We start from the raw sequence: 15,554 nt of genomic DNA on the forward strand, positions 1-15,554 counted from the left end.
GGCACTCAAGAGTCGGGGAAGTAGAGGGAGGCAGAGTCAGGTCACAGGCCCCAAGAACCCCAGGTGGAAGGAGGGCTGAGTGGCAGCACCTTTATTGTCTTTGTGGGGGCCTTCAAGGTAGGGTCCTGAGGGGCAGCAGGGAGGAAGAGCCGGGAAACTGTGTGACCAGGGCCTCAGGTAGTGGGCATCGGGGGCTCCTCCACTTGTGGATGCCCATTGGCATCACCGGTGCAGCCATTGGTGGCAGCGGGTACTGGTCCTTTGTTGTTCAACACAGGGTAGGTGGCAGCCACAGGTCCGACTCGCTTGAGGCTGGGCCCTGGGCGCTCCATCTTGTGCTCCAGAAGCATGTGGTTCTGTGGCGGGAGCCCCACGCAAGCCCTGGAAAGGCCACATAGCTTAGCAGAGCCAGATACCCCACAGGGAGAAGGGGGGGTATCCCTGCCGCCTGCAGTCCCCCAAGCCCTGTGCATAGCTTAGCCAGGGGGTATCTGGGCCCCGGGCGGGAACCTGGAGGCTGGGGTGCACCTGAGGATGTTCTCGATGCAGCTGCGCTGGCGGAAAAGCGCATTGACCACCGGGCTGCCAGGCGGCACCAGTGGCGCCTTGAAGAGGAAGCTGAGCAGGGACAGCACGGGGTGGAAGGTCTGCGGCTCGGGGTCCACGTCAGTGCAGAAGCTCACGCGCTGGCACAGCTCGGTCAGCAGCGCCAGGTCCAGCATGATGGGTGCGGCCAGCAGGGAGTCCTGCGGGGCGGGTGGGTCAGGAGATGGGGGCGGTGGCCAAGCCCTGCCTCCCATAGCAGCCCCTGAAGCCGCGCCGCACCTCGCATGTGTTGTGCAGCACCAGTGTGTTGGTTCCGCCCAGCATCAGCTCCGAGGTATACTCATCCAGCGCGCGCTTGCTGTCACCCACGTACGGCACATACTTGATGACCACCTGGAGTGCAGCAGGAGTTTGCCCGGGTCCCTGCCACCCCTCGCCGGGCAACCCCGCGCCCGCGACCGCGCCCCACGCACGCAGTGGTCAGGCTCCTCGCCGGGCGTATAGAGCACTGGGTTGCTCTGCACCATGTCGTCCACCACGTTGCTCTTGGACACCTCCTTAGAGCGGAACTGCAATGGCGCCGACAGGTTCTCCCCATCGTTGTTGCCCAGGTGGTTGTAACTCACGATGGACATGGTCTGTGGGTACAAGGGAAGCCCCAGCAGCTGCAGGCCCTGCAGCCCCACAAGCCGGGTGCTCGCGGCCCAGGCCCCCCTTCCTGCACTCGGCAGCCCCCTAGGCCCACGCACCTTGAGGCCGGAGCCAATGAGGAAGTCCACGAGCACGGACTTGACTTTGGTCTGGCCTGACTTGAAGTCATCTCCGCCCACAAAAACCCGGCGCTGCCACGCGAGCTCAAGGGCTCCGGGCACCAGGGTGTTCTGTGGGGACCCATTGAGGAAGGCACAGCCCTCCAGGATGCTGGCCACGGCGAAGAGCGTGGAGGGCGACACCTCCAGACCAAGCTGTGGGCAAGGCGGGCAGTCAGCACAGAGCTGTGTTTGGGACTGGCCCTGCCTGACCCGCTCCACCCGGGCGTGCGCCCACCTCAATGGTGCGCAGCAGGTTCTCGGCTGTGTCGTTGAGGCCTGGAATCACCTCACAGAAGCGCTCCGTGTTTGCCGTCCACAGCACGATGACTTTGTCCAGCCCTGCGCTAGACCGGAAGTCTCGGATGTCCCTGCGGATCTGCTCCAGCTGTGGGTTGGATGGAGAGGGTGTGGGGAGGATGGAGAGGATGTAGGGAAGTTGGTTGTACATGCTCTCGGACTCACAGAGGCCGGACTCAGTTCCCCGGGTGTCAAGTGAGGCCTGGATTCGCGGGGTGGGGCAAAAAGGGGGAACCGAGTGGCGAAGAACAGGTGGCAGGGAGCAAGGGATGCGGGATGGGACAGCACCTGCTGCGCACGCGAGCCTGGGATGAGGTTGTCCGCGCGCGCGCTCTGGTTGGCCGCGATGAATTCGGGGATGTAAACAGAAGGCCGGGGTCGCAGGGCCTCCATGTGCGGCCACAGTTGCTCCTGCAGCCCCCAATCCAGCACCTTCGCGCGCCGCATCGCCTCGGCCAGGTTCAGCGACGAGATGTCCCAGCCTGGGGGGACCCTCACACTCGGCCCTGCCCGGATCCTGGGCCCCTCCAGACCCCATCTCCCAACCCGCCCCACCCCGGCCCAGGGCTCCGCCCACCATCGAACACGAGGTCGTTGGGCGCCACCATGGGCAGCAGCGCGCTGAAGGGCACGAACACCTCCTGGCCCTCGGCGTCCAGGCCCAGGCTCACGGTGCCCGCCTGAGTCAGCGAGCCGTAGTAGTTGGCCTCCTGGGGGGCAGCAGACACGGCGAGGTGACGGGTGGGAGTGGCGAAGGGGCCGCGACCCGGCCTGGGCCCCACCTAGACTCTCAAGCCCCGCCCCACTTTCGGGCATTTTTCAGTTCCAGGCTCCCAGCCAGGACGGAAGCCGCTGCCCCCAAGCCCCTCCCCCGAGACCTCCGGCACCTTAAGCTCCGCCCCTGTAAGACTCCCGAGGAGCCCCCGCTACCTCGCGAAACCCCTCCCCGGGGTCCGCCTGCAGCCAGGCCCCGCCCCCTGCAAGCCCTCCCGCCCCACAGAGCTTCGCCCCCTGCAGGTCCCTCGCCCACTACAGGCCTCTAGCCCCAGGCAGGTCCCTCGTCCCTGCAGCCCCCCGCCCCGCAGAACCCCACCCCCTACAGCCCCCCGGGTCCCGCAGAGCCCCGCCCCCTGCAGGCTCCCGCCCCCGCCCGCAAGGACTCCCACCAAGGCTCCCTACCCACCACGCCCCTCCCGCCCCCACCTTGCGGCCGCTGCGCGTGGGCCAGGACAGACGCAGTCGGTTGGCCAGCACCGCGGCGGTGAGTGTGGAGCCGTTGTTCCCGCCCCAGCCGACAAGCATGACCCCGAGCCGGGGCACCTGCCGGGCGGTCCGGAAGGTGAAGCGCGTGGACGTGGGGTGCACCTGAAGACAGGCCGCGCAGTGAACCCCGGGTCCCGTGCCCTTCTCCCCGCGCCGCCCCGCTCTCCCCAGCACGCCTCCTTCCCCAGCCCCCGGTCCACCTTGAGAACGCCACCCTCGCGGCTGACGCGCGTCGTCCGGTACTCGTATTGCGCCTCGATGGCCTCGGGGCCGTAGACCACGTCCGGGCTCTCGACGAAGAACTGGGCGGCGGCCTCCATCGCGGCGGGCTGGGGGCCCGGGGTGAGCAGGGGGTCAGTGGGGACTCTAAGCGGCCGGGCCAAGCCAGTCTGGGTCCCCACGGAGGCCGTCCCCTCCCCGAACCGCACTCACCGGCGCAGAGTCGACTCAGGCAGCGGCGGCGGACAGCGCGGGCTCTCAGGCGCGCGACCTCCGGAGAAAAGCGCTGCGGCCCCTCCCCCGCCCCGCCCCCTTCCCCGCCTCTCCCGCGCTGGGGGGGAGGGGCCCAACGTCTGGAGACCCCGGTTCGAGACCCGACAACCCAGAGCCACCGTGGCCATCGGGTCCCCGTCTGGCGGAAATGGCCAGGCGTCCACGAGCGCGGCGCGTATAGGTTCACTTCGCTCGCTCCGCAGCCCCCAGGGGCTCATGGCTGCCTATTCCCCCTTTACAAGAGGACAATAAGGCTACACATGAGCCCAGCCACAAGCCAGTGGGTGGAGCTGGGCAGGGAAGCTGGGCCTCCGGGGGGTAGAGGGTCTGGGTCAGAGACACTGCAGGGGAAACAGGCAGAGGACCAGAACTCCAAAGCCAGAATCTCCTCGGAGCCACGCTGCCACCTATTCCCCCTTCGTGGGCAGCAGCACCTACCAGGCAGTCCCATCCCCTGGCTCCCCATGTCCGCCCCCATCCATCTCGGGGGACAAAGTCACTCTGTCCCCACGGGGCTCACAAGGATGGGGCCTGTTTGGCCTGTTTCCCCACCTGCAGCAGGAGGGCTTGGCAGGAGTAGGCCGGAGGGGGAGGCTGTTCGCTGGAAAGGGGAGGGGACGCACAGGCGGGCAGAGCTGAGGCAGGGGAGGAATGAGGCCTGCACTGCAGGGCGCCCCCCTCATGCACGCTGATAAGGGAGCGTGGGAACCCAGCGGGCAGGCCGGGGCAGCTCCCCCAGGAACTTTCCAAAACAAGCGCCTGGAGGCCGGAAAGTTTCCACCACTGGAGCTGGCCCAAAAGGTGGATAGTTGGGAACGTTTGCAAGAGACAGGGCCTGACCTTGGAGGATGAGGGCTTAAGACTCTGGGTCCAGGCCTCACCCCTGAAGGGGCCCCAGTCTGAGGGAGTTGGAAGTGGACTGGGACACCCCCGTCCCCAGTGGGTGGGAACTCACAGGCAGGGCCCCTGCAAGACAGGCTCCCCAAATGAGGGGGCTGCTGGCAAGGGTTTTGAGACATGAAGAGGAGTTCGCTGAAAGAAAACTACAGGCCAAGCCACCTGAGCCACCCAGACAGGGCAGATGAAAAATTGCCTACGTGGGAGGCAGTTTGGGGTCTTGGACAGACCCTGAGGGCTGGGGATAGGGAGTGTGAAAGAGTATTTGGTGTTTGTTCCTGGTTCTTGGTTAGACATTGAGCTCAATCACCAGTGGCCAATGATTTAATCAATCACATATATGCAAATGAGACGGTTAGGGCTCAGAACACAGAAACTCCCCCCACCCTCAAGTATGGGGCCTTGGCCTGCCCAGCGCTTTGAGCAGGGCATCGGAAAGCTCAGAATCCAGTCTCTCCGACCTTCTCCTGCCCTCCTGCCTCTAGCCCCTTTCTCCCCTGGAAACCATAGAAACCAGAATTCCTCTTCCCTAAGGCAGGTCAGAGAAACTGGAGCCCTTCTCCCCTAAAAAAAAAAAGCCACAAAGCCGGCAAAGGTCACTCTCTGCCTGCTCCCTTGAAGACCCTCATTCCGGGAGGGTCCTGACTGTACCCTGGAGGAAGGAATGCTACCCAGAGTCCAGGAAGTCTGGGCAGGCTGGCCCCCCTCCCCCACCCAGTCTGCTCCCTTTAAGATCTACAAAGTGTTTCATCACATTGATACACATTCTTCATAGAACCTAAGCCGAAAAATAGGCAGTCAGCCAGGCATGGTGGCTCATGCCTGTAATCCTAGCACTTTGGGAGGTCAAAGCGGGCGGATCGCTTGAGCCCAGGAGTTTGAGACCAGCCTGGGCAACACGGGGAAACCCCGTCTCAATACAAACAAAAAAAAAATAGCCGGGCTTGGTGGCGCACGCCTGTAGTCCAGCTGCGTGGGAGGCTGAGGTGGGAGGATCACCTGAGCTCAGGAGGTGTAGGCTGCAGTGAGCCGTGATTGTACCACCGCACTCCAGCCTGGGCAACAGAGTAAGACCCCATCTCAAAAAAAAATGGGGTTTAGGGGAAAATATGGAGGCGCTGGGAGGGTGGCACACCTGGAAAAGGCATGGAAGCTTCACGGCCCGCCCCATACCTTGCCCTGTGCACCTCCTCCACTTGGCTGTGAGCATTTTCCAGAGTTCTGTGAGCTGTTCCAGCAATTATCAAACCTGAAGTGGGGGTCGCGGGAACTCGCAATTTATTAGCCTGCTTGCCAGAAGTATAGGTGGCATCTGACATGGGTGCAGCCCTGTGGGACTGACCCCCATAACTTGTGGAGTCCGATACCATCTCTGGGAATGGAACTGGTGGACATCCTGTAGGTATCAAGAGGATCAGAGAATCGGGGAGTTTGTGCCTCGAGGCGACACATGATTCAGGAACCTGTGTAGTTGAGAGACATGAGGAAGGTCCCAAGACCCAGCCCCGGGGAGCCTGTGTTCACAGGGCCACCTGTAGGGGGTGCCGGAGGATGGGAGCTGGCACAGGGCAGCTGGAGGGAATCGGCATAGAGGCTGGGCTGCTTCCACTCCCAGCAGTTGACAAGGCCAAAGGAGGGGGTTTGGCCCCTACAGTCAGGCCTGGGTGTGCTGAGGTCGGTGGTGAGATGCACTGTCATTCCCCAGCAAAGTGTGGGCTCCCTGAAGACACGGATGAGGCTGAGTCACTGCTGTGTTGCAGAGCCCAGGCAGAGCTTGGTACAGGAGGCGGCTACAGGAACAGGGGTGCCCGTTGAAAGAGGACAATTGGGGCCCCTGGCAGGTGGCAGAAGACGGGTTAACAGCCCTGAGCCCCTCTCTACCAGGGTGCCCAAGTCATGAGGGTGGGAAGGCTCTCCTGGATACCCGGGGCACTAGACTGATGGCATCCATGGCTCAGGAAGGTCAGGGGACCGACTGTGGCCTCTGCAGGCTGCGGGGGTGATGGCCAGAGTATTGCTGGGCAGTTGGCTTAGGGCTGGCGTTGGAGGGCTGGGGGAGGCAGGACCGTGAGCTGCAGGAGGTTGGTGTTGGCCCTGGGATGTTGGGACAGAGATGTTATCCTGGGAGAACAGCGTGGCCAGGCTATGCTGGGAGCAGGGTACACACTGCCCCACTGGGCTGCATGACTTCCCCTCCCGCGCCCCTCAGATTCCTGGGTGGCCTTAGAACTTGGGCCAAGGCCGCGGACGGGCAGGGAGGCCAGGCCCCACAGCTGGAGGCCCAGGACCTTTGCCCAGGGTCCTATTCTTCGGTGTTACCCCTTACTAAATGCACCCCCTCTTGTCCTTGGCCGGCAGGATGAGCCTTATGTTCTCCATGGCCCCTGGCTCCAGTTCCACCTGCACCACCGCTCCCATCAGGCCTTTTCCTCATCCCCACTAGTGGCACAGGGGATGCCCCTGCCCCAGTGTGGGAGGAACAGGTAATAAAATATTACCGTTACCTGCTGCTGTTTTCATCAGAGGGAGACAGTCACAGCTGGTTTCCCCCACCCCCACTCCTGTAGCCTTTGGTGCCACAAGGGGCCAAGGAATCCCAATGCTGGGTTCAGCCCACCCTGTCCACACCAGAGGGTACTGCTGTGCTCACACACCTGCTATGGCTCCCCATCCCTCCGCCCTGACCCAGCCTGCCCCCACCCACGCGCTCCCCGTCACCTACAGGGCCCTCTGATTTGGTCCTTTCTCAGGCAACGGCTCAGGTAGGTTGCAAATTTTGCCTTCTTATCTGGTCCCAGCCAGAGCCCCTGAACAACCCTTTCTCATCACTATAGCGGCCCCAGGCCACATCACCTCCTGATGCCAGCCCACCCCCAACCACAGGACAGGGACAGCCACCACAGAAACCAGGCTGTGACACACCCACACACTACACACACCCACACCCTAACACACACCACACCCCCCCACACACCCCCCACACCAACACACACCACACCCTCACACCCCACACACACCTACACACCCCCACACACACCACACACCCAACACACCACACCCTCACACTCCAACACACACCACATCCACACACACCACACACCCCCAACACACACCCCAACACATACCACACCCACACCACCTACCCACACACACCACACCCACCAACACACACCACACACCACACACACCACACACACACCACATACCACACACCCCCCACACCCCAACACCACACCCTCACACCCCACACCCCCAACACACACCACACACCAACACACACCACACCCACACCACACATCCCGAACACACCACACCCACACCCAACACACACTACACACCCCAACACACACATACCACACCCACACATCCCAAAACACCACACCCACACTACACACCAACACACGCTACACCCACACCCCCAACACATACCACACACCAACACACCCCAACACACACCACACCCACACACCACACACCCCACACACCGCATACCCCAACACACACCACACGCTCATACCACACACCCAGATACACCACACCCACACACCCCAACACATACATCCCAACACACACATCCTCACACACCACACACATCCCTAACACATACCACACACCCACTCCAACACACACCCCACACACCCACTCACACCACACCAACACACCACACACCAACACCACACCCACACACACACACACCTACCCCGCACACCACACACCCAAACCCCACACCCCAACACACCACACACCCACAATCACACCACACCCACACCCCACCACACACTGCCCCAACACACACACCACACACCCACGCTCACACACCAAACACCACCCCAACCCACACCACACACCCACTCCACACACCCCACCACACCCCAACAGACACCACACACCGTCACACCACACCCACACACCCCAACACATACCACACACTGCTCCAATACACACCTACACACCCCAACACACCACCCCAACACACACCACACACCCTCACACTCCACACACCCACACACACCACACGCACCCAACACACACCACACACCCACACTCTTACACACCCACACACCCCAAAACACACCACACGCACCCAACACACACCACACACACACCCTCATACCACACACCCGGATACACCACACCCCCACACCAACACCACACCCCCACACTCCAACGCACACCACACCCCCACACCACACCCACATCCCCAACACACACACCCACACATCACACCCAACACACCACACCCACACACCGCACACCCCAACACACAGCACACACCCACACCACACCCACACCCCAACACACCACACACCCACACCACACCAACACACCCACACACCCACCACACACCTAACACCACACACTGCACACCCACACACCACACCCACACCCTCATACAACACACAACCACACACCCACACCCCAACACACCCACGCCCCAACACACCACACCCCCACACCCAAACCCCAACACACCACACCCTCACCAGATCCCCAACACACACACCCACACACACCACACATACCCAACACACACTACACCCACACCCCACCACATACCACACACACACCACACCCAACACACACCCCACACCCAACACCCTAGCACACACTGCATATAACACCCACACCCTAACACACACCACACACCACACCCACACACGCCCACATATACACCACACCCACACACCACACACCCACCCTAACACACGTCCAGATACACCACACCCACACACGAACACACCCACACAAACCCACACCCTACCACACCCCCAGATACACCACACCCACACCACACACCACCACACCCAACACCTTCACCCATACACCACACCCACACACCACACATCCACACCCTAGCACACACGTCCAGATACACCACACCCACACACCAACACACCAACACCACACCCCAACACCCTCACACACCCATACACCAAACCCACACACCACACATCCACACCCTAGCACACGTCCAGATACACCACACCCACACACCAACACACCCACACCCTAACACAAACGCGTCCAGATATACCACACCCACACATCAACACACCCACAGATCAACATACCCAGATACACCACACCCACACACCACACCCACACCCTAACACCCCCACAGATAAACCATACACACCAACAGACAACCCATACCCTAACACCACACCCACACACCCACAGATACCCCACAGCCACACAACACACCCACACATACACCACACACACCCTAACACATCACACACTACACACTCACACACGACACCCAACACACACCGACAGATATACTACACACCCACACACCCCAACACACACCACACACACATACACACCATACACCACACACACACAGATACACCAACACCCACACACCACACACACCACACACCACACACACCAGCCAGGCAGCCTGGGCTGCCAGGTTCAGTTCAGTGAAATTTATTGGAGAATGAAAAAAGTCAGCATTCACCTGTTTAGTGTACAAAAAGGACACTAGATCTTTTAAGAAAATATTAGGAAACTGAAGACGCAGATGCCTTTCAATTGTAACATTTTGGCAAAAGTGGAAAGTTCTTGTAAACACCAACCCCATGGCTCAAAATAGTTTTTCTCCACAGTACAACATTAAAAGAAAAAAAATAGTATCAATAAGTTAGACCATATTTAATCAGCTAGAACTTTGTCCACCAACCCCCAAAACACAAAACTTTTCTTAGCTTCATAATTCCTTAAAAGGAGAACAAATAAACAAAAATAACAACAACAACAACAAAAAGGCAAATTCAACTGACAGCCCCTTGGACTGGTTCCCAGGGCAGAGGGGCGGGCAGTCCTGGGCTGGGACCTCCTGAAATCATCCCACCTCACCGGTGTCTGCAGGGCTGCCTGCGGGCGACACAGCAGGGTCCAGCTGACTCTGGAGGCCCCCTGGAGCCTGCTCGGCCCTTCCCCAGCCCGGCCCAAAAGAGAAAAACAACAACAGCTATTGAAACATGAAGGATCAGTTTCCTCGGAGCTCTGGGAACCCGGGGGTCCCAAAGGAGAGAGACTCTCAGGCAGGGGTGGGATGCACTGTGGGCCCTCCACAGTCAGCTCTTTGGAAGCCGTCAGGAGGCACCCTTCCACCCCCCAGTTTAGAAAAATAGACACATCTGTATTTTTGCATTTCTGCTCTCCTTGCCTGACTGCTGATGGCAGCAGTGACCCCCATGTGATCCCTGGGCCCTGAGTCACAGCCGCCACCGCCCCCCCCACCACCTTCCCAAGTCATGCCTTCGTTCAGCCCTAAATGGGAACACACGCTTCAGACCCCACTACGCCCTGGGGGGGTCCCCACATACGCACACTCACACATGCACACTTGCGTGGCCCCCCAATGCTTTGGGGGACACTAGACTAGGCACAGCAACAAAGCAGCAATTGGGGTGTCTGCAGAGCCTGCACCCCCAGAGCAGGCAGACCCATCCTCCTGGCTCCCCAGCTCTGCCCACGGGTCCCTGGGGCCTCCCTGACCCCATGACGCCCAGCCCTCCATCAGCCCCTCCCTGAGTGCAAACCTTGGCGGTAGCTCTGCTAAGACGACCCCAGGACCCACAAGTGGACAGAGGGATGGAGGGAGGCCAGCAGCATCAAGACCACAAGGTCTCAACAGTGTGGAATGAGCAGCAGCAGCAAATGGGAAACCGAGGACATCGCAAAGAAAAATCTGACGCCGCTGCGGCTGAGTCTCAACTTGGAGCACAGAAACACAGTGGCCCCCGACAGCTGAGGGCCTGAAATAGCAGGGCAGGCCTGGGGGCGCTGAAAGCCCTCTGCCCCCTTAGCTCTGAGCAGTTGTTTGGGAGCACTAGCTGGAGTTCTCAAAATAGCCACCCGGGCCACCCCGTTTGCTTGCTGGAGCAGAGACCCTGCCCGAGGAGGAGAGGCTGGGAACGGGGGTGCCTAAACATAGAGCCAGAGACCAGCAGAGGCCACCTGCCCATTCCCCGCACCCTCAGAACGCAGCTGCACCTTTCGACGGCCTCTGTAATACTGCAGGCAGGACCCAGGACAGCGGCTAGACCCTGGGTGTCCGAGGAGAGGGAGGCACAGGTTTAGAAAAAAGATTTTGCTTCTCTTTTGTACAAAAATAGACTCAAGTCTCATTAGCAGTAGCTAAAAGTGGCTGTCTTTGTATAAAACTAGAAAAGGCAGGTGCGCCACCCCAAGGGCCTAGGAGTCTTCTGGCGAGAGAGGAGGCTGCACCTGGGGGCTGCAGCCAGGGAGGAGGCAGTGGGCTTCCTGGGGAGCCCGTCATAGGCAGGGACTGCTCAGGAGGCGCAGGGTGGGCCGAGGTGGGCTTGCAGCCACCCGCCAGGGCGAGACGTCTGCAGGGGCTGCCCTGAAAGCCAGCAGTGCTGGCTCAGATGAGCATCTTCCTCGGGTTTATTTTTTTAAATAAATCCTCTCTCCCCGCCTTTTGCTCCCCCCACCCTCCCAGATCCCCGCCATTGGGGAGGGTGGCTAGGGCCAAGCCTGCAGCTGCCGCTGGTCATACTCGGCGATGAGCCTCTTGATGTGGGCCAGCTTGCTGTGCAGGTACTCGCAGCGGTGCTTCTCCTGGCTGTAGTTGGTGTTGGTCTGTGGGACAGCACAGTCACGCTCAGGACAGAGCCGCCCTGGGTGCTGCTCCCCGCTGTAAGCAGGCCAGTGCCCCCCACACACCAAAAACCTGGGCTTGGTGCCCAGCAAGGAGGGTTGTGGTGCAAGGGCAGAGTGGGAGTTGGTCCCCCGCACCTCTGCAGCTTGTGTGGCTGGGCCAGGATGCCACAGCTGAAGACTTGGCTGGGGGTGGCAGGGCAACTTTGGCCTCAGACTCAAAGGCTCTTCCCCCACACCTTGGAAGTAGCAGGCAGGGAGGCTGCCCCGGGCCCCCCCTCCTCCCTCTAGCTCCCATGGCTCACTTGGAGCCCACCCCAACACAAGAGACACTCACCTTTTTGATTTTTCGATATTCCTGCAAAATCTGCCCTCGAGTAGTCTAGAAGAAAAACAAAATTTTGAGAAAACAGAATGCATCCCCGCCTACAGGAAACCCAAATTGAGTGGTCCCAGGTGCTCTGAGAAGGGTGAGGGGTGGGAGGGTGCGGCAGCCTCAAGGACAAGGCCAAGTAACACACCAGGGGCCCACAGCGGCTGTAGCTCCGGAGTGGGTGGGGCATGAGGGAAAGGCTGCCAGGTCCCTTGGAGGCAATAGCAGGTGGGGCACTGCTGTTGTGGGGGCATGGGAGGACAAGGAAGTATCCATGTCGCAGGGGGTGGGGAGGGGGTCGGGGGGTGCAGCAAAGAGGGAAGGAAGGGGAGGGAGAGATGCCCCAAGAACCCGTGGCTCACAGCCCCTAGAACCCCATCATGAGTAGTTGTCTCTGGAAGGCAAAGGGGCCTTGGCCAGGAGAGATCCCGGCATCTGATTAATCGGGGCCCAGCCCTGTAGTCAGGTCACCAGTTCCGAAAGGTGGCAGGTGGGGAGGCTGCGTCCAAGGCTATGGCTAAGGGTGGAGACTCTCTGTCTACACAGGGCAGCTGAAGGAGCTGTGAGCTCAAGCCAGGGGACCACAGGAGTCCTGGTTCCCAGGACCACAGGGACCTGTCACCTCCCCCTGCTATAGCTGTGGCAGCATGGATGGGCTCCAGGGTGCTGGACAGAGCTCAGCTGCGGAGTCTCCTGAGGGTTTGGCACAGGTACCAAGAGCCCTGTGTCCTAGGCTGTGAGAGGACCCCAGGCGCTCAAACATGTGGGGATCCATGTACCCCGGCTCGCCCCCATCCAAGGAGGTGGGTCACAGCTGTCCCCACTGCAAAGGAGGCTGACAAGCTGGGCTGCCTTCAAGGACTCCCACAACAGGGCCCCAGGGCCCAGTCAGAACCATGGGGTTGCCGCATGGAGTGCACCAGGGGGTGAAGCGCTGCCTGGGGAAGGGCCAGACTCTGGGACCACCAAGCAGGCCAGTAGGCTCGTGGTGGTGATGGTACGCGTCCAAGTGGGCCCTGGCTCCCGCCAGAGCCAGGGCACAGTAGGCAGCGGGGGGGCTCTACCTCGTACTCCTCGGAGCCCTGGGAGAGTTGCCGGAGCTGGGCGTCGAGCTGGGTGAACCGCCGCGTGATGCGCTCAATGCGGGCGTGCAGGTCGCGGTACTCGCTGTACTCGGCGTTGAAGTCGTTCTTGTAGCTCTGGCGCTGCTCGGAAGAGGAGATGGCTGCGTACTTACTGAAACAGGAGAGAGGCGCCACTGAGTGGAGGCTGGAAGGACCCAGCCCCACCCAGGCAGTGGCCATCCTGGCTCCACCGGCGGCCTGGCCTCTCGGGTGATTCCCTGGCTTATGAGGGGGCCTGGCCCAGAAAAGGCTGCTATGTTTGGAATTCACATACTCAGACTACAGTGGCTTCTACCTCTGATAACCTGCAGTGCTGGGGGAGGGGGTCTGAACCCAGAAAAGGGAGGCCTGGCCTGCAGGGCCCAGACAAACACTCACAGCAAGTAGTCGGGCGTCTCCGACGTTGACGTGGGAACACTGGAAACGCTGCAGGTTCCGTTTAAACCTACGAGAGCAAACACGTACCTCCTGAGTCTGTGCCCATGGCACCGGTCTGCAGGAAGCACCCCAGGATGGGGACACGTGTGAAAAGTGCACACTTTGCTGCTGGAGGGACATGGAGGGACAGCAGAGGGGATGACTGTGTGGCAGGTGTAAGGGCTGAGCCCCTCGTACCTGGCAACTGTGGGCTGCTGGACCTGGGCGTGCCCTCCAGGTGGTGAGCAGAGCTCAGCATGCACCTGCGTGTCCAGGGCAAAGCCCTGCAGGACACAGAGCACCCAGGCATCACCACAGTCACATTCTTGGCAAACAGCGGACAGGTCAGGGAACTGCAGGGCCAAAGCCTGTACAACCGGTCAGAGCTTCCCCCAGGCCAGGCCCTTGCTGCCTCCACTGACTGCATGTCAAAGGTCACTAAGCTGAAAACAAATGACCCCTGGCTTGACCTAAGTCTCTGGGGCGTCCCAGTCTCTGGCCAGACAGGACAAAGACAAGATGGCCAGCAGGGCCTGCATCTCTTGCTGCTGACAAAGTTCCAACCCCTTGGTCTGCGCCCCACCCAGATCATCCCATCCTTTCCACTAGACACTGAATTGCAGGCTCCACAAGGCAGCTCCAGGACAGGGCCAGCCAGAGGAGCCCATGGGCTACCCCAATCGGCCATCCGTGAGCAAAGCATCCATGATGACGTTCAGCCCTTCGGCCCTGCAGGGGCCTGCCCAAAGCTGCACAGCTGATGGCTAGATGGGACCCCAGGCAGCTGTCCTGCTCCTGAGCCATGTGGTGGGGTGCCCCGGCCACATAGGACAACACCCCTGAGGGTCTGGAAATCAGGGAGGGGCGGGGAAGGAAGACTGAAGTGCCCGTCGCCTAAGACCACAACTACAATTTAGTGCGTTTCCTAGACCTTCTTGCAGTGGCTTTCTTTCCGATACAGAAATGATTTTATCAATTTCAGATGTATCCTCAATACACTTTTTTTTTTTTTTAGAGACAGGGTCTTGCTCTGCCACCCAGGCTGGGGTTGCAATGGTGCGATCATGGCTCACTACAACCTTGAACTCCTGGGCTCAAGTGATCCTCTTGCCTCAGCCTCCCAAGTAGGTGGGACTATAGGCATATGCCACCATGCCCAGCTAATTAAAAAAATTTTTTGTACAGATGGGGTCTCACTGTGTTGCCCAGGCTGGTCTCAAACTCCTGACCTCAAGCAATCCTCCTGAATTGGCCTTTCAAAGCGTTGGGATTAAAGGCGTGAACCACCACACCTGGCGAATTTTTTTTTTTTTACTTTTTAGTAGAGATGAGGAGGCTCGCCTATATTGCCTAGGCTGGTCTTGAACTCCTGGACTTAAGTGATCCTCTTGACTTGGCCTTTCAACATACTGGGATTATAGGCGGAGCCACTGTGCCTGGCCCTAGTGCACATTTTCAGGGGCCCTCTGCACTAACCCCTGAGAGAGCAGGAGTCTGCAATCTCCAGTTTGCTGAGCCCTCTCTCTCAGTGTAACACCTGGGCCTACCACAGCAGCTTCTCTGCTGCCAAATTCCCAAAAGTAGACAAAGCTCACTCCCCACAAAGTTTCTAACACTCCCCACTTTGGGCCAGGCACTGCCTTCAATATCGCCACCACCCCCACCTGGGTTGTCTTTAAGAGGCTGTGGCCTTCCCAG

General features: G+C 60.1%; 2 protein-coding genes across 2 annotated transcripts in view; both read right to left on the bottom strand.

The window, feature by feature from the left end:
* Positions 1–76: 76 nt before the first annotated feature.
* Positions 77–3,461, bottom strand: ISYNA1 (inositol-3-phosphate synthase 1). Its single transcript, XM_054464753.2, has 11 exons — positions 3,351–3,461; positions 3,119–3,247; positions 2,859–3,020; positions 2,233–2,365; positions 1,944–2,137; positions 1,594–1,743; positions 1,296–1,511; positions 1,020–1,184; positions 826–939; positions 529–746; positions 77–381 (listed from the first exon to the last, which is right to left on the bottom strand). The coding sequence occupies exons 2-11, from the start codon at positions 3,236–3,238 to the stop codon at positions 174–176; spliced, it is 1,680 nt and encodes a 559-aa protein (XP_054320728.1). The 5' UTR covers positions 3,239–3,247; positions 3,351–3,461; the 3' UTR covers positions 77–173.
* A 6,266-nt stretch (positions 3,462–9,727) lies between these two features.
* The window catches only part of ELL (elongation factor for RNA polymerase II), an 82,676-nt gene continuing 76,849 nt past the window's right edge, over positions 9,728–15,554 (bottom strand). The window contains exons 9-12 of the mRNA XM_054462846.2: positions 13,818–13,884; positions 13,380–13,551; positions 12,280–12,324; positions 9,728–11,924 (exon numbers count right to left, since the gene is read on the bottom strand). Of these exons, the coding sequence (XP_054318821.1) occupies positions 11,808–11,924; positions 12,280–12,324; positions 13,380–13,551; positions 13,818–13,884 (401 nt within the window). The 3' untranslated portion in view covers positions 9,728–11,807. The remainder of the gene's footprint in view (positions 11,925–12,279; positions 12,325–13,379; positions 13,552–13,817; positions 13,885–15,554) is intronic.

The sequence above is a fragment of the Pongo pygmaeus genome, chromosome 20 (assembly GCF_028885625.2).
Source record: "Pongo pygmaeus isolate AG05252 chromosome 20, NHGRI_mPonPyg2-v2.0_pri, whole genome shotgun sequence".
Taxonomy (NCBI): domain Eukaryota; kingdom Metazoa; phylum Chordata; class Mammalia; order Primates; family Hominidae; genus Pongo; species Pongo pygmaeus.